Genomic DNA, 23,899 nt, shown 5'->3' on the forward strand with positions numbered 1-23,899 from the left:
CACGGAGCCCCAGACTGGCACTCATTTTCTCCAATAGGCAGAAGAAGGGAGCCACGCACCCGCAGACTGACAGGAGCATTGTCCAATCATCATTTGCATCCCTTATTTTCAGGGCTTGCAGACTTCCGGTTACTGGAGCACTCTGCGGGACTCTGCGGGAGTCTGCGAGCTGGGTGCAGGTCTCCGCGCGTCGGGTTCAGCGCAGAGTCTCCGGCAGGCGATCCACATGTCGTCCCCGCAGGCCCCAGAGGATGGGCAAGGCGGTGGCGACCCCCCCGGGGACCTTCGCAGCGTCCTGGTCACCAGCGTGCTCAACCTCGAGCCGCTGGACGAAGATCTCTTCAGGTAGCCTGCCGCATCTGGCCCGCACCCCGCATTGGGACAGATGCTCCCGATCTCGACTGCCACCACCCTGTAGCCCTTCTGCTCATGGTCTCCCGGAAGAAGATGGGCTCCGTGTGGGATACAGGCTCTGTCGCCATTGGGAGAGAACTTGTTCCTGACAGCTGTCCTCGCTGCCTGGGCTTACTCCCTCTCCACGCCGGGTTTGCGCAGCCCCTCCCCTAGGAGGCCCTGGCCGCCTGGGCAAATAAAAGATACGCTTCTCAGCAGCTTCCCATGGCTCTGGGAACCAGTCTAAAAAGGGCTGCGATGAGTCCAAGGGCTAATCAGGTTTAAAACGTACCCTCAGCCCCTTGCATATTCACTATCCTTTCCCTCTTACATACCCCATCCCCACCACCACTTGAGGTGTGATAGCTCCATGGAGGTATGGTCAATTTACATATTTCTGAGGCCTGAGCTATTTTCCTTCCCCACACTCTTTAAATTCTTGACTGCAGCTGGGGATTTTACAGTTTGAGCCGCCAAGGCTCCTACTGGCTCATTGGGAGCTATTTAGGGTGCTAACTTCTCTTCCCCCTACCTAAGAAACCACAAATAACTTCCTGGAGGGCTATTTACAATGCACTGTATAAAAATGCCTAACTGGTTTGGGCCTTGGAAAGCCAGAGACCCAAATCCTTTAGCCTCCGTAAGGTTCACGCACTCAGCAAGCCCTTTTCACCTCTGGCCCCTAGTTTTCTCATCTGCACACTGAAGGGATTACACTTGAAGTCTGAGGGCCCTTTGAGCTCTAAACCTAGTTCTTGGGTTGTCAAAGTTGAGGGGTATAAGTGGCAGGCCTTGATGCAGTCCATTCTAGCTCTTGGGGCTCATTGTAGTCCCAAGGCCTTCAGAGGCTTCTGCCTTACCCTGGTATGGGCAGTGAAGAAATACTAGACTTGGGGTCAAAAGACCCAGCTACTTCTAAGGATTAGCAGTGTTTACCTGGGTTACCTTGCTAAAGTCGCCTTCCCTCTCTGATCCCTATTCTCTACTAAAATATGGGGGTTAGTTCCTTATCTTAAAGTCCACAGAAGGGTTAGGCAATCTCCAAGGCCTTGACGATGTATGCTGTCATGTAGAATGATGTAAGAAATTTGGGGAAAGCGTCCAGGGCTTTTACCATATTCTCAAAAGGATCCAAACTCTAATAAAGTTATGAGATCTGCACTAGAAGCTCAATGATTGTCACCGGATTTGGCCCAACCTTGAAGTCTTTCCTGCTTTCTCTTTCTCCCCATAGAGGAAGGCATTACTGGATACCCACAACCAAGCGGCTGTTTGGGGGTCAGATCATGGGGCAGGCCCTGGTGGCTGCAGCCAAGTCTGTGAGTGAAGACATTCAAGTGCATTCCCTGCACTGCTATTTCGTCCGGGCAGGTAAGCACCCCTCCCTGCCCCCAACCCAGCCCTGGAGGCCCAGAAGCCACTTCTTCCTGGCCTTCGGGGGCTGACTTAGGAGAGAGAGGAGGACTGGGAGGAGACAGTGGGGAAGGAATTAGTTGATCTCCACCCACAGGGAAGCCTGGAGAGGAACAAGGCCTGGGTGGAGCCAGGAAGTCTTAGACCTCACAACTGCTTGTTATCTGGCCCCAAAAGACACAAGACTGGCTTAACTACTCCCCGTGGGTCTTTTTTTTCTTTTTTTTTTTTTCTCCCGTGGGTCTTTTGTTCATTGTTTATACACCTGTAGCTAAGTACTATGCTGGAATCCTCAGAGCAGTGCCGTAACCTCTGCTAGGAGTGTGGAGGTAGGCACCTTGCCTTGGAGAAGAAAGAGCACCAGCCTGGGAATCCAGAGACAATGGGTCTAGTTTCAGTACCAATTCACCATCATGCCACCTGGAGCGAGGTTACCCCCTCCCTGAGGCTTGGTTTGCTCATCTCATCAGAAAAATGGATGAGGGCGGGACCAAGTGTGTTCTCCAGATGATCTCTATAGCTGCTTGCAGCTTAAAGGAGCAAGAAAGTAATCTTTTACAACCCAGGCTCTCCTTTGAAAAAAATCTCACTTGCTAACCCTCCCTTTCCCTCACTCCTAAGGCAGGTATCCCCAATTTTAAGAGTCACACTGTTTTCTGCATAGCCCCATCAGCTGAGAAGAATGTATGGAACTTAACAATATGTGATTCATATTAAGAAAACAATAGTGGGGTTTCCCCCTTCCTTTTATAAATATAAAATACTAGAGGCCCGTTGCACAAAGATTCGTGCAATAGGCCTTCCTTCCCCTGGCTGCCAGCACCAGTTTTCCTCCGGCACCAGGGACCCAGGCCTTCGCTCTGGCCACAGCGGAGAAGCCAAGCCTCGAGGCTAGGCTTCTCTTCTTGGCCGCAGAGGAGAAGCCAAGCCTTGGCTTCTTGGCTCCAGCTGCAGCGGAGAAGCCAAGTCTTGAGGCTTCTCCTCTCTGACTGCAGTGGAGAAGCCAAGCCTCTTCAGTCTTTGCTCTGTGCCTGCATATGCAAATTAACCCACCATCTTTGTTGGGTTAATTTGCATACCCACTCCTGATGGGCTGGTGGGTGTCATGGAGGTATGGTCAATTTGCATATTTCTCTTTTATTAGTGTAGATAGTAATATATGTAATTTTTTTATATTACATCCCAATTCCCCTCACTTCTATCCTTTTATTTCTGGACCCTCCCTGACAGTAATTGCTATAAAGCAGGGGTCCTCAAACTTTTTAAACAGGGGGCCAGTTCACTGTCCCTCAGACCATTGGAGGGCCGGACTATAGTTTAAAAAAAACTATGAACAAATTCCTATGCACACTGCACATATCTTATTTTAAAGTAAAAAAACAAAATGGCAAAAACACCCGCATGTGGCCCGCCTGCTATAAAGAGGACGCCTGCTATAAAGTATTTGAATACTTACCCTGCATTCTTACCTTTAAGCCAATTGGGAGCAAAAGTGTCCTCTATTTCTTCAATTTGGTTGCAAACTCCAAAGTGCTAGGCTTTTGATATTGTAATCCTTACTGTGTGCCAGATATTATTCTAACCACTTTACAATTATGAACTCATTGTCATAAAAATCCTGAGAGGTATGAATACCATGATGATCCTCATTTTATAGATGGGTAAACTGCTCAGAGAGGTTAAGTGTCTTTGCCAAGGTCACACAGCTAATTAGCTAGGATTTGAATGCAAGGTATCTGGCAATGTCTCTTCTGTGCTGTTTCGAAAGAAGAGTTCCACCTGTACTGGGAGCATCCTTACGACAGGGTCTGGTGTTCTCTCTGTATCTGCAGTATATGGGCCTTAGCAGGCCTCAGTCAGTAGCTACCAAGTAGAAAAGGAATGGAGCCGAAACCGGTTTGGCTCAGTGGATAGAGCGTCGGCCTGCGGACTCAAAGGTCCCGGGTTCGATTCCGGTCAAGGGCATGTAACTTGGTTGCGGGCACATCCCCAGTAGGGGGTGTGCAGGAGGCAGCTGGTCGATGTTTCTCTCTCATCGATGTTTCTAACTCTCTATCCCTCTCTCTTCCTCTCTGTAAAAAATCAATAAAATATATTTAAAAAAAAAAGAAAAGGAATGGAGAACGAGTAGCAGAGGTGCCTCTCCAGCCATGGTGATGATGACAGGGCCTGTGGGGCTCACTCAGGTTTACCATGTCCCTGTGCCCCCTGCAGGGGACCCGAAGGTGCCTGTTTTGTACCAGGTAGAGCGGACGCGAACAGGGGCGAGCTTCTCAGTGCGATCAGTGAAGGCTGTGCAGCATGGCAGGCCCATCTTCATCTGCCAGGCCTCCTTCCAGCAGGCCCAGCCCAGCCCCCTACAGCACCAGTTCTCCATGCCCACTGTGCCCCCACCGGAAGAGCTGCCTGACTATGAGACCCTCATTGACCAGTGCTTAAGGTGAGAGACCGGGAGGCTCAGGAGTGTTCAGACTGCAGGTGCTTCCTGTTCCTGGGTCATGGAATCCTTTAGTGCGTCTTGACTATTTAAAAATATGGACTAGAAAAGGTGATATAGGAATGTATTGTGTATAATAAGGGTAAGAATCCTTTTGTGATAGGTTAGTTTCAGTTGTGTGTGGGGTCAAGATGTAAAACGCAGGTTTATGATTCAGCCAATTCAGGTACAGTAGTTTTACTGGTTGTTAAAATATTGAACTACTTCTTTAACTACTTGGCAAATACTCACCTCCCTAGTCCCTGAGTGACTCCCCCTTCAAGGTCACATGATCAGGCAGCCTAGGAGGTAATGCCTGGCAGGGTGAGGGTTCCTACTGCCTTTGCCTTAGTGTGTGTGAAATATTTTAAATGTCACCTGGTAAAATATATTTCTTACTTAGATCACAGTTGATAAAGTTGGGAAAATGCCAGGGCAAGAGAAAGAGCTCTGGGCTCTGACACAGGACAGACACATGGCTTTTGGCCAAGGCTGTGCTGTTCGTGCCCATTTGCTCTGTGACTTTGCCCAACTCCCCAGCCTCTCAGAGCCCTGCCTCTTCATCTGAAAAGTGTACGTTTCTGCCCTGCCTACTTCACAGCTGTATGAGGGAGAGTGCCTCTGTCTAGTGCTGGCTGGGGAGGCAGCAGGGTGTGATGGGGCGGATGTGAGTTTGAACCTGGGAAAGGTCTAGGTTCAAATCTAGACTGTCTCTGCTAGCTTTCCCACTCTGAGCCTGTGCCCTCAGTTATAAAATAAGGCACTTAAGTGTTCAGTAAATTGTAGTTATATAATTGACTGACAGGAATAAGCTTGGAGCCTGGTTTACGGTCAGAGCTTAAAAATGTTTGCTGTAATGTTCTTTTTTTTTTTTTTTTTTGCTGTAATGTTCTTAAAGGTCCCTAAATCTAGAGCTGTGTTGTCCAGTAAGAAAGCCACTAGCTACATAGGATTAAATTAATTAACATCAGGTAGAATTAATAGTTCTGTTCCTCACTATTAACCACACTAACCACATTGCAAGCACTCAGTAGCCACATGTGGCTAGTGGCCACCACCGTGGACAATGCAGATACAGAACATTCCATCATCCCTGAAGGTTCTGCGGACAGTGCTTGAGAGAATAGAGCTGAAAATGGAAATCCTGGTGCGCACTAGGGTGGCTGCTACTGTGGTGAAGGGGCTTCCCTGGAAATGGCTCTTTTCCCCATGGACACAGTGTTCCCGATTAGGGTTCGATAACTCAGTCCCAGTTGGGCAGCCTGGTTCCCGAGTGTTTGGGATAGTGAAGTGGTTAAGAGTGTGAACCGAGTCAGGCTGCCTGGGTCCAAAGCCTGCCTTTACTTCCTGAGCAAGCTGCTTGGACTCTGTGCTTACTTCATGTATCATTGGGGGGTGACAATTGCAGCTGTCTCACATGGTTGTTGTGAGGAATGGGTTAATGTGGGTGAAATGCTTCTAATGGTGCATATTGGGGGTGCGCCTCATGACTACATGCGTGATCTTGTCTTCTCCACAATGTTTATTATCAGGTAGGTTACTGTCATTATCCACATTTTACAGATGGGAAAATAGGCTTAGAGAGATTACTAGCTTGCATAAGGCCACATAGCTCATAAGAGGCAAAGAATGGCTTCAAATACTTGACGCTCCTGCCTGCCAGAGGAGAGGGAGACTTTCAGGCTAAGTCTGGACGCCCTCTGGAGGAAGGAGGGGAGTCAGAATTAACAGTTCCGAAGATAGGCTTCCCCTCTCTTTGGGTCTCCTCAAGTCCCTTAATCCTTTATTTTCAGGGACCCTAACCTCCAAGAGAAGTACCGAGTGGGCCTGAACCGGATTGCTGCAAAGGATGTGCCCATTGAGATCAAGCTAGTAAACCCATCCAGCCTGAGCCAGTTGCAGAACATGGAGCCCAAACAGATGTTCTGGGTGCGAGCCAAGGGCTATATTGGTAAGAGGACCTCCTGGACTGGAAGAGAACACTCTCCAGGGGTCTAGGCCTGCATAGTATTTGCTGTGTGGCCTTGGGCATGTTACTTCCCCTCTCTGGGCCTATTTCCTCATCCCCATGATGGGGATTTGGCTCATCTTTTCATTGGGGCCCTACTAGGCCTTTGCCTGGGGAGAATGGGAGGTGGCTGTAATCCTAATGTAGGCCCTTTCTGGGGAAGGCAGGCACTTTGCTGAGATTCTTCTCCGGGTACACTGCTAATCTTAAGGTGCCTGTGTGGGAGATTTGGGGAGGGCCCCATCCCTGCCTCCTTCTCCCCCATCACATACACCTTGGGACAGGTGCCCTCGTGCAGTGAACAGCCTGCATATCTGTGCACGGCAGCCCCTGTCTTCCCCACCTCCCTGCAGGTCCTGAGCTGTAAAGGCCAGGAGCCCAGGGCTGATGGGGCCGGGACCTATTGCAGGGGAGGGCGACATCAAGATGCACTGCTGCGTGGCTGCCTATATCTCGGACTTTGCCTTCCTGAGCACAGCGTTGCTGCCCCACCAGTGTAAGCATAAGGTGCACTTCATGGTCTCCTTGGACCACTCCATGTGGTTCCACGCCCCCTTCCGAGCTGACCACTGGATGCTCTATGAGTGCGAGAGCCCCTGGGCTGGTGAGTGTGGGGCCACATGGGACAAGGGCACTGGCCTTGGGGTGGCAGGGAGCCCGCTTTCTTGGGTTATGCTGTTCCACACCCACATTCTATGGGGCACTGCACAGGCCACTTTCTCTCCTGCCCCCTAGGCTTTGGCATCCTTATCTTCAAAATAACAGGGTGAGGCTGGAGGACAGGACACATAATCAGCCCTTAATTTCTGTAACATGCTGGGAATATGATCCACTCTATCTCAGAGACCCCAGTTCTCGTCCCAGAAACACTTCAGAATCTCTGTATGATCTTGGACAAGTCCTATCTCCTCCCTGAGCCTCAGTTTCCCCATTTAAATAAACAGAGTTGTGTTAGTGGAGTAGTAGCCAAACCTGGTGGCCACTTCAGGGAGCTTTTTAAAAACAGATTTTCAGATTCTAAGATTCTGACTCTGCAGGTCTTGGAAGAGGTCAGGAAACTATAATTTTAAGAAGCCCCCTAAGTGATTCTGCCAGTTAACCTGGTTGGCTCAGGGCACTCAACAGTTTCTAAAGGCCCCTCTGCTGGGACACTCCTCATCAGAGACATAGAGAATCCCAGGCTCGTTCATCAATGTCTGCTGTCAGAGCCCTGGATTCCTTTCCAAGGAAGTACTTTCCAAATGAAAATTGCTTTGTAAAACAGGGACAAAACTTAAGAGGCTCTTTATACTCAGGGAAGGGGGGCTCTTAAGTACCAATAGCATAAAAAAATAAACAAAACAAACAAACCAACAAACAAAAAGTACCAATAGCATCACAGTACAGGTTCAACAGCCTTGAAGTTAGGATACTTGGCCCGATTCTTAAGGCCAAGTTCCCGAGCCTCTCTGAATTTTAAGCTCATCATCCAGAAAAGGGGACGAACCCTGCTTTGCTTGGCTGTTGTGAGGACTAAGTGAGCTGTACTACATGGAAGGGACCCGGCAGCTCCCTTCATAAACACCAGCTCAGGCCCGAGGCTGACAAGGGAGAGGAAATCTGCAGGTGGGGAGGCAGGGCTGGCCAGACTCCATGGCCCCAGGTCCTCTCCCCTGAGCGCCTTTGTCCCCTTGGGGTTGGGGGTGTTTTTCATATAATACCAGCCTGGTGCGACTGGTTTGATTTATTATAAAGGGATCTGATGGGTTTCCTAACACAAGTGGCCAGAGGTCCGGTAGATCTGCTTAGCCACGCTACTGACGGAGACTGTTCTCAGAACTCCCCTGTGATTGTTGAGGAAGCCCGAGAACGTGTAAAGTGCTTTTAAACTGTTTTGTGGGGTTCCCTTGGGTACCCCCTGATGACTGCACACAGGCTCATAAAGGGGCACAACACGCAGTGTGCCCTTGTATGGGGCAGCCCAACCTGGACTGTACCTTTCTTAAGAAGCCTGCTTGGCTGTGCTAAAGGAGAGAGAAGGCTGTTTTTACCCTTCTCACCCGCAGGTGGCTCCCGGGGGCTGGTCCGTGGGCAGCTGTGGCGTCGGGACGGGGTGCTGGCTATATCCTGTGCCCAGGAGGGCGTGATCCGAGTGAAGCCCCAGGTCACAGAGAGCAAGCTGTAGCCAGAGGTACCAGCGTGGCCTGGGGCTTCAAGGATCTCCCTTCTCCCCCCACTCCTGAGGCGAGGCAGGAATTACAGTTGAGGGCTGGGCTTTGTCCCCCATATCCAATAAAGACTGCTACCACTGGACCTGCTGGCCTTTAATTCCCTGGGCCAGAACTGCAGCCCTCCCTCCAGCCATCAACTCCAAGAGTCCCTGGCCTTTACTCGGGCTCCTTCACTGGCTTGGAGGCCCAAGGAATAGGGAACACTGACCCTGGCCTGGGGTACACCCCCCAGCTGTGCATATGCTGAAGAGAGCGCATCAGACTTCCTCCCTGCACCATCCCAGATCCCAGGCATCCCCAGCCAAAGCTTTCCCTGAGCTCAGCCCAGCAGAAGAGCCACGTTTCCTCGATCTCTACAAATTCTTTGTGTTACTCCTAGGGGTTCCCAGCACCCCCTATAGCCTCCCAGCTGCTGTTCAGGTCCTCATGCCTCATCGGTCCCCCACCGCTGCCATCCTGGGGCAGTGCCTCTCCCCAGAGTGACCTTAAGTCTAGGCAAGACTAATCCAGTACCTCCTTGATGAGCAATTCTTTGAGACTGGGGGGTGGCGTGGGGGTCAGGCCTGCCTCCTGCAGGACCTGGAGCCGTGCCTCTGACTGGCGTTTGTCCAAGCCCAGGCGCCAGGAGAGCCGGATATGGGCCTCCAGAAAGGGTGCCAACAAAGGATGGGGGCTCTTGTCCCCCAGCAGCTGAAGGGCCCTCTCGCAGCAAGCCCGGGCCTCCCCAGGGTCCTCCAGCTCCTGGTGGCACACAGCCAGCCCAGCCAGGGTCAGCAGAGGGCGATCTGGGCTGGAGAGGGTGCCCAGCTGGGCCTGAAGCTGCCAGGCATTGGCCCAGAGCGCCAGGGCCTCACGGTAGAGGCCAGTGCAGGTGAGGCTCTGTGCCCGCCGCAGCTCCGGCAGTACGAAGAAGTCCTGTAGGTCCGGGGCATGGCGCAGCTCGGGGATCGCCTGCAGGTGGCTCAAAAACTGCTCGAAGGCCCGGCTGCGGCGGGCAATGGTCTCTGCAGTGAAATTCCGGCGCAGGCGCTTACGGGGGAAGGAGATGGCAGCCATGGGGCCCCGGTACTGCCGCTGCAGGTTTCGGTGCAACCGCTCAAAGTCCGAGTAACGGCGAGAGATGTGGGCTGGCTGGTGATCCGGTGGCCCCGGCCCCATCACGGCGAGGGTGTAGAGCTGCAGGGAGGGTGGGGGTCAGGGTAGGTGCAAACTGTCCAGGGGCCCCTTCCTGCCCCATACCCACACTTCCAGCTCTGTTGCCCCACCTCTTCCCTTTACCCCTAAGCCTGGGCCCAGGAAGGTGGGAGCTGCTGGGGCAGCAGCTAGGGAGCCCAGTCCGTCTTACCTGAGGCTCGTCTGAAATGACCCAGGCCCAAGGCAGCACGGGGAGAGAAAGACAAAGATGAACTTCAGTGCCTAGAGCTGCTGCCTTTTTGCCCCTTCCAGAAGGTACTCCCCTCCCATCAGGGCAGTTAGCTCTTCTGACAGCCCCTCCGGAAAACCAGGGGTCCGTGGAAACCCAGGCCAATCTCAGGCCTCTGAGCCAACCTTTAGGAGCTTTGTTCTACTCTAACACAGAGCTCCCACATCCCTAGCCAGGTTACTCCAACCCAGACCTGGAAGACAGGTCTTCAGACACCCCAGGAATGACCACGTGAAAAGTACACTGGGCTCACACTCACGTTCTAACCCCAGGTCAGCTACTCCTCACTGTGACATCAGCCAAGGCAGTCCCCCTCCAGTCAGCTTCCTTCTCTAGTGAATGACATGTTGGCCCAGGTCAGTGTTTACTCAGGTGTGGGGCGTGGACAAATGTTGGTCCTGAGATTTTTAGGAGGATGTGCTAGAGTAAATAACACTGAACCTGAGGCAGGAGGCGACTCCCCCTCGTCCTCTTTGACTCTTTCTGACTGCAGATTGAGAGCACTTTGACACGTCTCAGCTCCATTTTTAGAAAAGAACCAGGAAATGGATCTTGGGTCAGGGCCTTCAGGCAACAGCATCCAGGCAGGGTTTAATGACTTTTTCACTGCTTTTATTTTTACGGATATCTTCTCGTTATGGCAAGTGAGGCTTTCCACATACAGTATGCTATAAAGTTGTCTTTTAAACTTACTTAAGAAAAAGGTTTATTTAAAGAAAAATGTTAAACAGAGAATGGTACAAGCAGCATTCAGATGGGACAGGACTTGTGAAGGTGGTACTGGAATTGAAGTTCAGGGGAAAAACACTGAAGGAGATCACCATGAGACTTCCCCCAGGTCTGAGAACCCAAACATGGATTAATCTATAAGAATGCTAAGCCAGCAAGTTTAAAAAGGGGATTAGCGAACCTCAGATGTTAAAGAACCTTCGATGTTAAAGGCATACTAACAAACCCAGATGTTTTTCTTGAATTTGTTCTGTGAAACTACCAGTATTATAGCCACCTCTAGTCAATTAGGTTTGCCTGTTCTATCCTTTTCTCAAAGATTCACAGTGTACTTTAATATTAAGGATTAAAAAGTCAAACAGTAAAACTTTATTTTACTCTTCAACTCTGCATTCCCAAAACATACTGACTGCAAAATCTTTCTCTTAAGGAATAGTTATTAACATTCCAGGAAAGTTGTTTTCTTTTTTTGTTAATTGTTACCTGAGGATATTTTGCCATTGATTTTCAGAGATAGTGGAAGGGTGGGGGAGAGACAGAGAGATAGAAACCAGGGCCAGGAATGCAGAGCCTGCAACCGAGGTATGTGCCCTTGACCAGAATGGAACCTGGGACCCTTCAGTCTGCTCTATCCACTGAGCCAAACTGGCTAGGGAAGGAAACCTATTTTCTGTAGAACACACTTCAGTAAGAACTGGTCTATAATGATCCCTTATGTTACTTTGGCTTTGATTTTTATTTTTTGGCATGGGCCTACGAACCAGGAGGTCACAGTTTGATTCCTGGTTGAGGCACATGCCCAAGTTTTGGGCTCGATCCCTGGTTGAGAACGTGTAAAAGGCAGCTGATCAATGATTCTCATCATTGATGTTTTTGTCTCTCCCTCTCCCTTACTTTCTGAAATCAATAAAAATATCTTTAAAAAAATATAAAAGACATCTCCTAAGTCACACAGCTGGGAAATGGCCCAGCTGGGATTTAAAACCAGGTTGACCTGCCGAGACCAGTTTGGCTCAGTGGGTAGAGCGTCGGCCTGCAGACTCAAGGGTCCCAGGTTCGATTCCGGTCAGGGGCATGTACCTTGGTTGCGGGCACGTCCCCAGCAGGGGGTGTGCAGGAGACAGCTGATCGATGTTTCTCTCTCATTGATGTTTCTGACTCTCTATCCCTCTCTCTTCCTCTCTGTAAAAAATCAATAAAATATATTTAAAAAAATAAATAAATAAAACCAGGTTGACCTAATTCCAAAGCCTGTGCTCTAACCCCACAGGAGAAGTTCAATCAGAATTTAGGGTCCCCTCTGGACAAAGGAGGTGATTTGTTTCCCCAGACACTGGCCAGGGCATACTTGGTCATCCTGCTCTCTCTTGTCATTCTTCTCCCAGAGTCACCCCCATACTTCCTTGTTTCGCAGCTGCTCCTTGATAATTGATCTTTGGGGTCCCCTTCCTATGCATGATGCCTGGCTGGGACTTTTGCCACTTAAGACTTGATTATCCATCCCTGCTCAGATGGAACAGTCACCCCATGGGTGTGGCCCTTGTTTACTAATAGCAGCAGAGAGGGGTGGAGAGGTCCAGATGTGGGACAGGGCTCCAGGCCCCTTCCTGCTGAGTCAGGAATGGAGGAGGGTGGTGAGGAGGAGGGAAGTGAGAGGAAGGGAGCTGCTGCCAGGACCGGCCAGGTCCGACTGGGTTTCAGGCTGGCCCGGAGAAGACCTGGCAGACCGCTTTCTATGTCAGTTTCTCCTTTCCACAGAGAAGAAAACAGGGACTCCCAGGTTCTCCCCCACGTTGCTCTTCGCTGAACCCCCCTAAATGGAGCCCTTACAACAAGATTATTCTATACAGGATGGCTGCTCGAGAACTGATTCACCTGGCTTGTAAGGAGGCCACAACAGGCCCCAGATGCCAGGCATTTTCAATCCAAAGCTAAGGAATAATAAGGGAGCGATTTTTTATTTTATTATACATTTTCTTTGAGCACTTCAAAATGCCAGGCACAGTGCTAAGGGCTTTCTGTGCACTGTCCCATTTAATTCCTGTGACAATTCTCTGCATTATTCCCATTACTCGGATGAGGAAAAGGTCATCAAGGTAACACAACTCACCCAAGGTCAAACAACTGGGATTTAAATCAAGTTCTGCATCCAAAACCCATTAAAAACAAAAACAAACACTAACCAATGCCACTTGGGTCTCAAACCTGATCCAGATAATATTCTTTCCTGTGTACTGCATCTTGCTACATTTTGCAAAACCTTGGGGGTGGGGGGGTGAGTAGGGGCACACACACCAGTTCTCTTATTTTCAAAACCAGGAGAGGTGGCAGGTCCACAATCCTCTTTTAACTCCGTCAACTCAGTCTCAAAGCAGCTGTCATTTGCATGAGGACTTGCTCAAGTTACATCCCCATTCTGCCCCGTTTCTCCATCTGTAAAATGGGGGCAGCCGTGTACAACGACACGGGCAGCTTGTCCTCACCAAGGAAGTTGGAATTTTCCCTACTTTGTCTTAGATAGACTTGTAGACTCACAACCAGGGGTTCCTGGACCCGCACTCACCACGTACTTGGAAGGAGGGTCCTTGACCACGTTGGCACTGGTCACCTCGAAGAGCAGCCGCTGGGGCACCAGGGTATTCCGGGACTTCTTCCAGAAATCCTGCAACTGCCGCGCCAGGAGCTGACTGCTCCGCTGCCCGTCAGGTGAGGGGTTCTGTTCTGCATGAGGACATGACCCGTCACATCAATAGGCCTGGAGCCAGGGTCGACATACACCATGTGCCATGACCTCACTCCTCCCAACAGGTGACAACAGCTTTATCCCCATTTGTCATACGTGGAAATTGAGGGTCTGAGAAGCTGGATGCCAAACACCGTGCTTGGCAGACAGCAGGCGCTAAATAAATATCTCCACCCCCAAAACATCCCTAGCGCATTAATTACCACTTCTATGCCAGACTACATCGAATGCCCCAACAGCCTGGAGGTGGGGTGATGATTTCCCCCATTGACACAGAGGGGGAACTTGGCCCAGAGAGGTGTTGTGACTCAGGGCACACAGCCAAGTGGTGGCTGGGACCCTTAAAGAAGTGTGGACATCTCGGAGTTTAGGCAGGACCCACTCACAGCCCCCACGGAGGGGGAGGCCCAGCGGAGCTCCGGGGTTCACGCCGCCTCCTCCGCACTCGCCTGCGTCCTCTCCCGACGCCCGGTCCCCGAGGGGCAGCGGGTTGGGGCCGGCCACCTCATCGTCCTCCTCGTCCTCGTCCTCGTCGTCCTCCGCGCTGGTGAAGCTCAGGGTGCCGCTGAGGCGGGAGGACAGGCCCTCGGCGTCGTCGTCCTCCAGCTCCGAGCTCTCCGGGAACTGCTCGGCCTCGGGGCCGGTCGCCGCCTCCGCGGGGCCCTCGCTGGCCAGGGCGTGCCGCAGCCGGAGCAGGAGCCGCGAGGCCATGGCACCCTGCGGGGGACGCCGGACCCGGGTCCCAGGCGGCGGGAGTCAGGCCAGCCCTCGCGGAGGGGCGGGGCCCGGGCGCGGGAGGAGGACGCCGCGCAGCACCCGCCCCAGCCCGTCGGGGTCCTGGGAGCCCCAAGACTCAGCTCCCGCCGTCCTCCCCGCACCCGCGCCGCCGGGGGGCCGCGCCCTTCCCGGGGGCCACCGGGACCTTCCCGCGTCTCTCTCGCCCCTGGTGCGTCTCTACCTTCTGAGCCCCGCGGTGCACTCAGGGGCGCGCCGCTCCCCCGGGTCCGGGGGCCGCCTTGGGCGCCTCACTGAGCCGGCGGGGTTCCGCGGGGGCCCAGCCGCTCCGGGCTCCGCTCCGCCGCTTCCTGCCACCGCCCCGCCCCGCCCCCGGCCCCGCCCGCCCGTCTGCCGGCCCGGAGCCGCCGGGAATGCCGAGCCCTGCGCTCCGGGAGACTTGGAATCCTGGGTAGGCCCGAGTGAGCCCCAGCCCGCGGGGCTCACCTCCTCCTGGGCCCTCCCGCCCTTCGTGGAGACCCAGGCCGGTCCCCATCCAGCCCCCCGTTTCCAACCAGCACTCTTACTCTCCAAAGGCAATTGACGGCGGCGAGCCCATCTCTCCTGTGAGATAACTGAGGCCAAGAGCAGACACGTGATCTGGGTTGGCATCTGACCTTGCTGAGCCTGGGCTTTCTCAAACATGAAACAGGAACCATGATTTTTGCAGCTCTTGTAAGGACCCTACCTAGTCCAGTGCCTGGCACAGAGCAGGGACTTCGAAATGATCAGTTACATGATTATCGTTTCTGCGTCGTTCACAGACTTTTACAACCTCAGGGGAGCCTCACACATAGAAAGGAGGCAAACGGGGAAACAGACCCCAAGACTTGCCCAGTCACACAGCTTGCCAAGAGGTTTGAGTGCGGGGCTCTGCAGCGCAGGTCTCCTGAGTTCCGAATCCTGTTCTTTTCCCATGAAGCAGGCAGGGTAATGTCAGCAATTCCGCTGGTGGGCTGTTTCATCTTTTATCCAGAGGGCAGCAGCAGGTCGAGAAGAATTTATTGTCGCTTCCTGTCAGAAGGCCCAGATGTCAGTCCCTCACAGGGCCTAAAAGGGCAGATATTGCTAGTCATACAATGGAGCAAAGAAAGCCAGGCAGTAGTCCCTATCCATTTTGAATGGCATGGCGAGTCCGGGAAAACAGATTTGAGTGGAAAACACACTCCCTGCCCTCCCTACATGCAGAAGGGGCGGGGCTCTCATTTCTTTTCTTTTTTTTTTTTTTAATTTTATTGATTTTTTACAGAGAAGAAGGGAGAGGGATAGAGAGTTAGAAACATCGATGAGAGAGAAACATCGATCCGCTGCCTCTTGCACACCCCCTACTGGGATGTACCTGCAACCAAGGTACATGCCCTTGACTGGAATCGAACCTGGGACCTTTGAGTCCGCAGGCCGACGCTCTATCCACTGAGCCAAACCAGTTAGGGCAGGGCTCTCATTTCTTGAGGTTCCATTGTGTCATACATCCTGTTCTAGGCACATTACATGAGGTCACATCGCGCCTCACAACATCTTGTGGAGGGGGTTGTTTGTTACTGGACAATACTCTTTCATTGTCCAGATGAAGACGCCCAGCCGGCCTGGCTCAATGGTTGAGCTTTAACCTATGAACCAGGAGGTCACGGTTTGATTCCCGGTCAGGGCACATGCCTGGGGTGCGGGTTCCATCCCCGTGTGGGGCATGCAGGAGGCAGCCAATCAATGATTCTGTCTCATCATTAATGTTTCTATCTCTCTCCCTCTCCCTTCATCTCTGAAATCAATGAAAAAAAAATTTTTTTTAAAAGATGAAGAAACTGAGGCAAATTGACTTTCCCAAAGTCCATAGCTAGAAAATAGAGGAGCTGGAACTTAAGGCCAAGTCTGTGTAATAGTAGATTTCATTCAGCTTACCAGCAGGGTGCTGGGCAAAAAAGCACAGTTCATTCATTCATTCATTCATTCAACACTCATGCATTTGCCAAATGTTGGCTAAATCTTAACTTGTACTTTGGCATATGCCTCCTAAGTCTGGATACAAAGCAAAAACCATGGGTTGTCGGAAGGTCACTCAGAAATCTGGACTAGCACTTTCATTTTCCAGATGGGTAGTCTAAGGCTCAGTGAACGGAAGGGGCTTACCCTGGATCATACAAACAGGGCCAGAACAAGGAGATCTCGGGATGTCCTGTATTCTCCACTATTCTTAGACTCTGTATGAATGTCTTCCTACAGTCTCTGAGAGAAGGTCATCAAATTCCTGCTTGCATAGATTCAGTAACAGGAAGCTCATTACCTCCTGAGGTTGCCCGTCCTGTTATTGTTCAACCATGACTCTTAAGAACTTCCTCCTTATATTGAACCAGATGCCATTCAGTTCAATTATCCTTACAAAGCGCACAATACTTTATTGAACAAGTGCTGGGTGCTGGGAAATGCAATGGTGAGCAGGATACCGTCTCTGGTGGAACTCAGAGCAGGTCGTGATTATGTGGCCTGCTCAGTGCTATGACTGAGGACTACCTTGGCCTGGGTGTAGGGGAGAAGAAGTCCTGGAGAAAGTGATGTTAAAACTAAGATGATAGGGAAGTAGGTAGATGAAGAAAGGGAAGATGGGAAGTCCTGGAAGGAAAAAACAGCATGTGTAAAGGCCTGGCGGCTATGACGGGTGATGCTTGGAGCTATATTTTAGTCTGACCAAGGGTAAGTAGGACCTTGCTTGGCTGCACTGAGTTTGGACCTTATCTATTTCCCTGAATAAATGAAAGGGCAAATTAGTGAACAAATGATTGCGGAGAGTCCCACACTCTGTTCCAAAGGGATCACCTGGTTCTAATCGTTGTGTCCAAATTGGAATCCCTAGTTGTTGCTGCACCTTGGCCCCCTGCCTGGCTGGGGGAGGCCTTATTTAGCCCAGCCTGGCTCCGCTGAGCTTTCCTTAGGAATGTCTATATATAGGGGAAGAGGGCAGCCCAGTTGCCACTGTCCATCTGCCTTCCTTGGCGCCCAGCCCCCTTTCACTGGCCCCAGAATCTGCACTCGGTTGTCTCACTGCTCTTTCTGTTGACTTAGCCATTCACCATGAGCAATGCCTACCCCCCAACACCCAGCCTGGACCCTGTGGATTCTCAGGCAGGGCTCCCTTGGGACTTAACCTGATCTATCCACCCCAGGCGGCCAGCTGAGCACCTCCTGACTTCTTCACTGAGCTCTGGCAAGGGGCCACCTACCCCACCATCTACTTAGAGAAACTCCCCCTCGTCCCTTCCTCCCCAAGAATGTGAGTCCCAAAAAGCCTTTCCCTGCAGAAGGTAAACTTGAGAGAAGAATCTGCTTCCAATGTTGATTTCTCCTCCAAGTGCACACCCTGTGTCCTGGACCCCTACAGACATTTCTCCTTCTGGATGGGTCCCCAAGGACTGTCTGTCCCAACTTCCCCTCCGTCAAGATAAATAAGAATCACCAACATGACTACAGTCCTTTATGATTTCCAAAGCTCCCCAATAAAGAGGGAATAATAATAGTTGCCACCTCATAGGGTGAGGGAGTACTAGATGAGATCATGTGATTAAAATGCTTAGCACAGTCTGTGGGATGTCGGAGAGGTTCAATAACTGTGACTGTCATTTCCCCTCCTCCTGCCCTCTGCCCCTGACCATGGTTCAAAGACAGGACATTGCACTTGCCAAGTACCAGTCCCATGTAACTGGCACAAGCTGGGTGGTTTATACCCGGGCTCTCATATGCCACAGCCTCTCTGAGGAGGTTGTGAGGATCCCCATCTCACAGATAAGGAAACTGAAGTTCAGGGCGGCACTGGGTCTTGGACTTCAAGGCCTGTGCTCGCCCCATTCTACATGTACCCTCACCTTTCTCTACTCCGATCGTCCTTACCCATCTTGGAGCAAGTGTATTTCTTGAAGGGAGGTCGCTCAGGCAGTGGGGTAGGGCGGGTTCTCCTCACAAGAATCTAGGACGTCAAGGCCTGCCACCTGCTCAGAGGCTTCAATTTCTCTGCAAGGGCCCTTGGCTAAATTAGGTAATGGGCTAGGATACTGGAAGGAGGGGGAGCTCTCTGACCCCAGGATCTGATTGGCTAGGGCATCCAGTCCTGGGGAGCAAGGAGGTGGGAGGAGAGGGTGCCCCTACAAATCCCAGGGGCTGGAGCAGGCCAGAACATCTTTGGGTGGTGGAGTGCAGAGGAAGTGGCCTGCAGCAGAGGAGTCCCTGTGAACAGCAACCATGGTAAGGACAAGAAGGGACTTCATCCCTTTGCTTGCTGGAGCGTTTCTGGGCCTCTTTCGGGCCAGATCTGGGTGCTCTGTGGGGCAGTAACTTGGACATTTGATGATGGAACATGATGGTTCCTGAAACCCAGGAGGAAGCCTGGGGAGAGAGCCTTGGACTTCTCTCCAAAGGGCAGGGCTGGGATGTAGTAGGCATTGATCCGCAAGGCTTGCCAATTCCCTGCAGACCTTCTGAGACTTCCAGCAATGTTGGTCACAGAACTGTGAGGGGTGTATGTGCCTCAGCTTGTGTCTACCTTAGCTTGGGAGAGATGGAGACACCCAGGGCCAGAGTGAGTCCCCCAGGAAACGGGTGGCCGGGAGTTGCTGGAAGCCTGGCCAAGCCCTCCCACGGCCAGTGAGAGAAGAAAGGTTCCGTTCCTCTGGAGATGGGAGCCCTGCAGGGCCTTGAGCCAGCTCAGGTGCAGGAGCCCAAGAACTCCAAATTGATGAGGAGGGGCAGAGACGACAGACCAGAGTTAGGGAGACCTCAGCCTCCCAGAGAGGCGTTCTGATTCGGAGCCATCACCTTCCTCTGAGATCCCCCTCCCCACTGCACTTCAAGGAGTAACTAAACGCTGGAGGCCAGCTGCTGTTGCCCTCGCCAGACTAAAATTAGCCTGCCCGCCTGGCATGGGCAAGGAGGGAAGAGGGTAGGGAGCAAGGAGGAGGGCCAGCACCCATCGAGCTGAAGAACTTGGACGCTTCAGCCCTTCCCCGCCACCAGCTGCAGCCCAAAGCCCCTACCCAAATGCCTTCCTTGGCTTAGATGTCATTAGAACACCCCCTCCCCCCCGGGCCAAAGTATTATTTTCACCCCCACAAGGCCCCCATCATGCTCTGCCCCACATGAATGGCATTTACTTCCGTGACTGCTCATACGAAGGACGCTTAAAATCTCTGTCTCTGCAAGTTCCCGGAGGGGAGGATTGATGTGCCTGACTCTGCCTGGTGGTCCCAGGGCCTGTGTATGGTCTGACACTTAGGAGGTGCTGGATAACTTGGTGGTGTGGCACTTACTGGAGAACATTTACTGAGCACCTGTTAAAGTACGAGGCACTGTTAGGAGCTAGGGAAAATGGGAAAGTCATGCCGGAATGGTGTCCATTTTATAAAGTCCTTTCACAGCCCTGACTCCATTTCATCCTAAGGTTCCTGGGGGGTTGCTGATTGGACCTCCGATAGACAAGTGAGAAAGCCTGGGGCATCATCTGTTTCCTCTCTAGCTCTCCAAACCGGGTTGGGGGCTGTGGGAGCCGGCAGGAGGGGTGGTGAGTCTGGAGTTGTTCTCCTGGAGGACCAAGGGGGCGCGAGCAGAGGTGGGGGTTGAGGAGGAGGGGGTTAAGGCCAGGCTGCACCCTCTGACTCTGTGTCTCCTGTGCAGACGGACCAGCAGGCTGAGGCCCGGTCCTACCTCAGCGAGGAGATGATCGCTGGTGAGTGGGGGCGGGCAGGCTGTCTGTCTGTCTGTCGGGCTGATGTGTGCTGGGGGCGCTTGGTTCCCCCCGCGGCTGGGAGGGTAGTCGATGCGAGGCTGGCTCACTTCAGCCCTCTGCCTTCCTTCCCTTCGCAGAGTTCAAGGCCGCCTTTGACATGTTTGACGCTGACGGTGGCGGGGACATCAGCGTCAAGGAGTTGGGCACGGTGATGAGGATGCTGGGCCAAACACCCACCAAAGAGGAGCTGGACGCCATCATCGAGGAGGTGGACGAGGACGGTGAGCGCGGAGCCCTCTGAGGCAGGGCGCGAGGGTGCCGGGGCGAGGCGAGCACCCAGGCGTGGGGACTCGGGCTCACGCCCCGCCTGCTCCCCGCAGGCAGCGGCACCATCGACTTCGAGGAGTTCTTGGTCATGATGGTGCGCCAGATGAAAGAGGACGCGAAGGGGAAGAGCGAGGAGGAGCTGGCCGAGTGTTTCCGCATCTTCGACAGGTGCGTTGGGGGCCTGGGAGGCCAGGCAGGCGCCCAGCAGTCCCGGTCTGGCGACAGGACCCGGAGGTCCTCGGGGTGAGGGTACGGGAGGGGGCGCCCAGCGTGGCGAGCGCCCGCCTGCCCTGAGCCCGCCCTGCCCCTCCGCCCCCAGGAACGCCGACGGCTACATCGACGCGGAGGAGCTGGCCGAGATCTTCAAGGCCTCTGGGGAGCACGTGACGGAGGAGGAGATCGAGTCCCTGATGAAAGACGGCGACAAGAACAACGACGGCCGCATCGACTTCGACGGTGAGGGCCGCGGAGCGTGGGGGGCGGGGACCGAGCCACGCGGGAGCGTCCGGGGCGGGGCGCGGTGCAGCCTGGGGCGGGGCGGGGCGGGGCGGGGCGGGGCCTGTCCACGCTCCTCCCGCCGGCGGGTGCGGGGCCGCGGCCGGTTTCGTGCAATTCATCACTTCGCGCCCGGGCACCCCCGCCCCCGCCCCCCCGGCGCGGCCTGACGCTGCACCCCGGGCGCCGGCTCCGCGCCCCGAGGGGACCCCTGACCGCTGTTCCTCCTGCTCCCGCAGAGTTCCTGAAGATGATGGAGGGCGTGCAGTAAGAGGTCGGCGCTCGCCTCCGCCGAGACCGCGCGGCCCTCGGCCGGCCGTAGGGGCTCTCCCCCACCCGGTGTCATTCCCCACCCGAGAGCGTGGCGCGGCCCCTTCTCGGATCCCCTTCTAGAAGGAATAAAAGCAAACGTTGCAAAGCGCGTGGCCTGAGTGAGGGGAGGACCGAGGAGCGGGTGTCAGGGGCCGCCTGGCTGGGCCCCCGTGCAGGGCGCCACCCGAGCGCCCTCCGGCTCTGAGATGCGGACGGTCGCGGGAGCCGAGTGCAGGGCCGCCCGCAGCTGGCGCTGGGCGTGGGCAGCTCGGCGGACTCGCTGCCGTGGCGCCGGAGGGAGGCCGCAGAGGTTTGGATCTGAGTCAGGATGAGCCGCGGTCCGCGGGTGGGGGTGAAGGCGGGGCAGGAGGCCGGACTGGGGGCGGGGTGGAGTGTTGACACTCACTCCCCACTGACCCTCCTTTCTGGGGTGCAGGCCACAGGGCCGGGGGTGGGGGAGTGGGTGTCCATCCATCCCAGGCAGCTTTATTCCCGCTTGGCCGTTTCCACCTCGTCTGTTCTGAGCGCCTCTAGGTCTGCTGGTGACGGTAGGGGCGGGTGGGGACTCAGCCAGGAAGGAGGTCAGGAAGGATCCATCTCCACCCTGGATCCCTGCCTTCGCCTGGTCCCCCAGCTTTCAGGCCCCTCCAGTGCGTTCAACAGAGGGCCATCAGCATGATCTAGCTAAAATGAAATCTGGCCTGGCCACGCCCCTGTTGAAAGGACTTCAAGGCTCCCCATGGTTTCTAGAATCAAATCCAAATTCCTCCCCTCCCTCCGTCCCTTGCTTCCCACAGCTGCCTTTTCTCTCGTGGGCTCCAGCCACACTGGGCAATTTCTCATTCCGGCTATGGACAGTGGGGGTGCCCTTTCAAGCCTTTGGGCCTTTGCACATGCTGTTTTCCTTCCTTGGAATGCCCTTCCTCCTCTAATAAGTCTGGCAAATTCTTCAACCCAGTTCAGATATCATCTCCAAGATGCCAAGACCCAGCTCAGACACCATCCTCCCTTCCTTTGATACCTGCTCTCATTGGCTGCAGCTAGCTTCCATAGTTCTTGGTACACAACCCAATTACAGCAGGCGCCAGGTCACAGCTAACCAAGTGCAGTGGTAGCTTCGCTTTAGTCCGATTACCTGCGTTTGAATCCTCACTGCTCCAGACAAATTAAACCACTCTGTGCTTCAGTGTCCTAACCTGTAAAATGGGGATAATGATGGTACTTACCTCACAGGGTTGGGAGAATGAGTTAATGTGTGCAAGGTGCTGGCACATAGTTTCAGCATTTAACAAATACTATTACTAATATCATTATCATCATTCTTTTTTTTTTTTGAGGTGTTTTTTTTTATGGTTTTTTTTTTTTTTTTTTTTTTTTTTGAGCCAAACTGATGACAATTGCCAGGAAGCAAGATCTCTAATGCTCTGGCTCATCATTTTTGAAACATTGAACTCCACTCCTATTCATTGCTACAGCCCTCCCTCTCCAACTCCTTTGTGTTCTCACCTGCCATTCATGTTTCCAGTTATTATTCCAGTCAGGATCAGTGCTGGGGGTTATAATCATCACGATTGGTGCCTACTGTATGCAGTGCCCTGTGCCTTGCAGGCATTGTCTCATTTACCCACATGAGTAAATGAGACAGGGGCACATAATCTAATTATCTCCATTTTTTTCGAATTGATTTTAGAGAGGAAGGGAGGAAGAGAGAGAAAGATTGATTTGTTGTTCCACTTATTTATGTGCTCATTGGTTGAGTCTTTTTGTTATTGTTGTGTCTTTTAAAAAATATTTTTATTGATTTCAGAGAAAGGGAGAAGGAGAGAGAAACATCAATGATGAGAGAATCATTGATCGGCTGTCTTCCCGTAAATGAGCCTGCAGCCAGGCATGTGCCCTGAGGACTCTCACCTACTGAGACACACAGGCCTTTTTTGTTTTGTGGGCCTTTTTTGTTTTGTTAATCCTCAACCGAGGGTATTTTTTCATTGATTCCCAGAGAGTGGAAAGGAAGGGGTAAGAGAGAGAGAAACATCGATGTGAGAGAGAGGCTCAGGGATCAAACCTGCAATCCAAGTACGTGCCCTTGACCAGAAATCGAACCCGTGACCCTTTGGGCCTCGGGCTGACGCTCTAACCACTGAGCAAAGCCAGCCAGGGCCAGGACTGCATCCTTTTCCCTGTGTTCTTATCCCCAAGCATATGGCCTTTACCTTGTAGGCATTCAACTGTATGAAGTGAATAGGAATAATAATAGTCATACTTTTAAATAAAAGTTATCACAAATAGGATTTTTTATTTTGTCATCATAAAAAAAATCTGTATTTTAAACAGCTTCTTCGACTGGGGGTTCAAATACATCAGCTCGCTTCATCATGAATCTCCCTGAGTTTTCCCAATTCAAACTTGGGCTTCTTCAGCATTTTGACTTTTCTAACAAAGAAAAGTCATGGAGCGGACAAATAGACTGACAAGGCTTTTCTGTCTTTTCCAGTATTGTCCGGAATCAATTCATTGACCACTTTTTAAAGTCATTTGTCTGCACCTCCTTGGGTCATGATTTCCAGCATCTTCTGGGCTTGGCAGACCTGTTAATGCTGAGCTCTTATAAGAGGCTTCCTAATATGATTGTTGCATTTTTTTAGTAAAACCAATACCGAATAGATGAAGCAAATAACCATCAGTAGTAGTCTTGACATCAACGAGGGCTTCAATCATGGTCTGCCATTTTTTGACCATGGAGCACATTTCATCACAGGTAAGATCCATGCCATGGAAATTAGGCAGTTTTTGCCCTGCACATCTTCAGTAATTAGCTTTAATTTTTAAAATGCAATGTCATCATTCTGTAGCTCAGCTAGGCTCACTTCAAAAACATGGCCCTTGAGA

General features: G+C 52.6%; 3 protein-coding genes across 7 annotated transcripts; 2 read left to right on the forward strand and 1 right to left on the reverse strand.

The window, feature by feature from the left end:
- Positions 1–140: 140 nt before the first annotated feature.
- ACOT8 (acyl-CoA thioesterase 8) lies at positions 141–8,582 on the forward strand. 3 transcript variants are annotated; one of them, XM_008158856.3, is made up of 6 exons: positions 141–345; positions 1,628–1,764; positions 4,021–4,246; positions 6,076–6,233; positions 6,700–6,894; positions 8,336–8,582. In XM_008158856.3, the coding sequence occupies exons 1-6, from the start codon at positions 227–229 to the stop codon at positions 8,452–8,454; spliced, it is 954 nt and encodes a 317-aa protein (XP_008157078.2). In that variant the 5' UTR covers positions 141–226; the 3' UTR covers positions 8,455–8,582. The 3 variants fall into 3 exon arrangements, with proteins under 3 accessions (XP_008157078.2, XP_054579709.1, XP_054579708.1); XM_054723734.1 differs by having other exon boundaries at positions 6,700–6,786; XM_054723733.1 differs by lacking the exon at positions 8,336–8,582 and having other exon boundaries at positions 6,700–7,515.
- On the reverse strand, positions 7,559–14,475 carry SNX21 (sorting nexin family member 21). 3 transcript variants are annotated; one of them, XM_028137805.2, is made up of 4 exons: positions 14,354–14,475; positions 13,845–14,112; positions 13,216–13,373; positions 7,559–9,676 (listed from the first exon to the last, which is right to left on the reverse strand). In XM_028137805.2, the coding sequence occupies exons 2-4, from the start codon at positions 14,104–14,106 to the stop codon at positions 9,002–9,004; spliced, it is 1,095 nt and encodes a 364-aa protein (XP_027993606.1). In that variant the 5' UTR covers positions 14,107–14,112; positions 14,354–14,475; the 3' UTR covers positions 7,559–9,001. The 3 variants fall into 3 exon arrangements, with proteins under 3 accessions (XP_027993606.1, XP_008157060.1, XP_054579707.1); XM_008158838.3 differs by having other exon boundaries at positions 13,845–14,475; XM_054723732.1 differs by lacking the exon at positions 14,354–14,475 and having other exon boundaries at positions 13,216–13,368; positions 13,845–13,969.
- Positions 14,476–18,284: 3,809 nt separating this feature from the next.
- On the forward strand, positions 18,285–21,116 carry TNNC2 (troponin C2, fast skeletal type). The gene is made up of 6 exons (XM_008158827.3): positions 18,285–18,399; positions 19,825–19,876; positions 20,014–20,157; positions 20,257–20,371; positions 20,523–20,659; positions 20,938–21,116. Exons 1-6 carry the CDS (start codon positions 18,397–18,399, stop codon positions 20,967–20,969), a joined length of 483 nt encoding a protein of 160 aa, XP_008157049.1. The 5' UTR covers positions 18,285–18,396; the 3' UTR covers positions 20,970–21,116.
- The last annotated feature ends 2,783 nt before the right edge of the window (positions 21,117–23,899 follow it).

The sequence above is a fragment of the Eptesicus fuscus genome, chromosome 12, assembly GCF_027574615.1.
Source record: "Eptesicus fuscus isolate TK198812 chromosome 12, DD_ASM_mEF_20220401, whole genome shotgun sequence".
NCBI classification, from domain to species: domain Eukaryota; kingdom Metazoa; phylum Chordata; class Mammalia; order Chiroptera; family Vespertilionidae; genus Eptesicus; species Eptesicus fuscus.

What these genes read in the sequence shown, in the direction of transcription:
- TNNC2 (XM_008158827.3), top strand. An exon ending in CAGCGAGGAGATGATCGCTG is followed by an intron (nt 19,877 to 20,013) that starts GTGAGTGGGGGC and finishes TTCCCTTCGCAG; the next exon opens with AGTTCAAGGCCGCCTTTGAC. An exon ending in CGGCCGCATCGACTTCGACG is followed by an intron (nt 20,660 to 20,937) that starts GTGAGGGCCGCG and finishes CTGCTCCCGCAG; the next exon opens with AGTTCCTGAAGATGATGGAG.
- ACOT8 (XM_054723733.1), top strand. Translation starts at nt 227, where the DNA reads ATGTCGTCCCCGCAGGCCCCAGAGGATGGGCAAGGCGGTGGCGACCCC. An exon ending in CTGCTATTTCGTCCGGGCAG is followed by an intron (nt 1,765 to 4,020) that starts GTAAGCACCCCT and finishes TGCCCCCTGCAG; the next exon opens with GGGACCCGAAGGTGCCTGTT. An exon ending in CTCATTGACCAGTGCTTAAG is followed by an intron (nt 4,247 to 6,075) that starts GTGAGAGACCGG and finishes CTTTATTTTCAG; the next exon opens with GGACCCTAACCTCCAAGAGA.
- SNX21 (XM_028137805.2), bottom strand. Translation starts at nt 14,106, where the DNA reads ATGGCCTCGCGGCTCCTGCTCCGGCTGCGGCACGCCCTGGCCAGCGAG. An exon ending in GGCGTCGGGAGAGGACGCAG is followed by an intron (nt 13,374 to 13,844) that starts GCGAGTGCGGAG and finishes GTCCTCATGCAG; the next exon opens with AACAGAACCCCTCACCTGAC. An exon ending in ACCCTCCTTCCAAGTACGTG is followed by an intron (nt 9,677 to 13,215) that starts GTGAGTGCGGGT and finishes CCCTCCCTGCAG; the next exon opens with CTCTACACCCTCGCCGTGAT.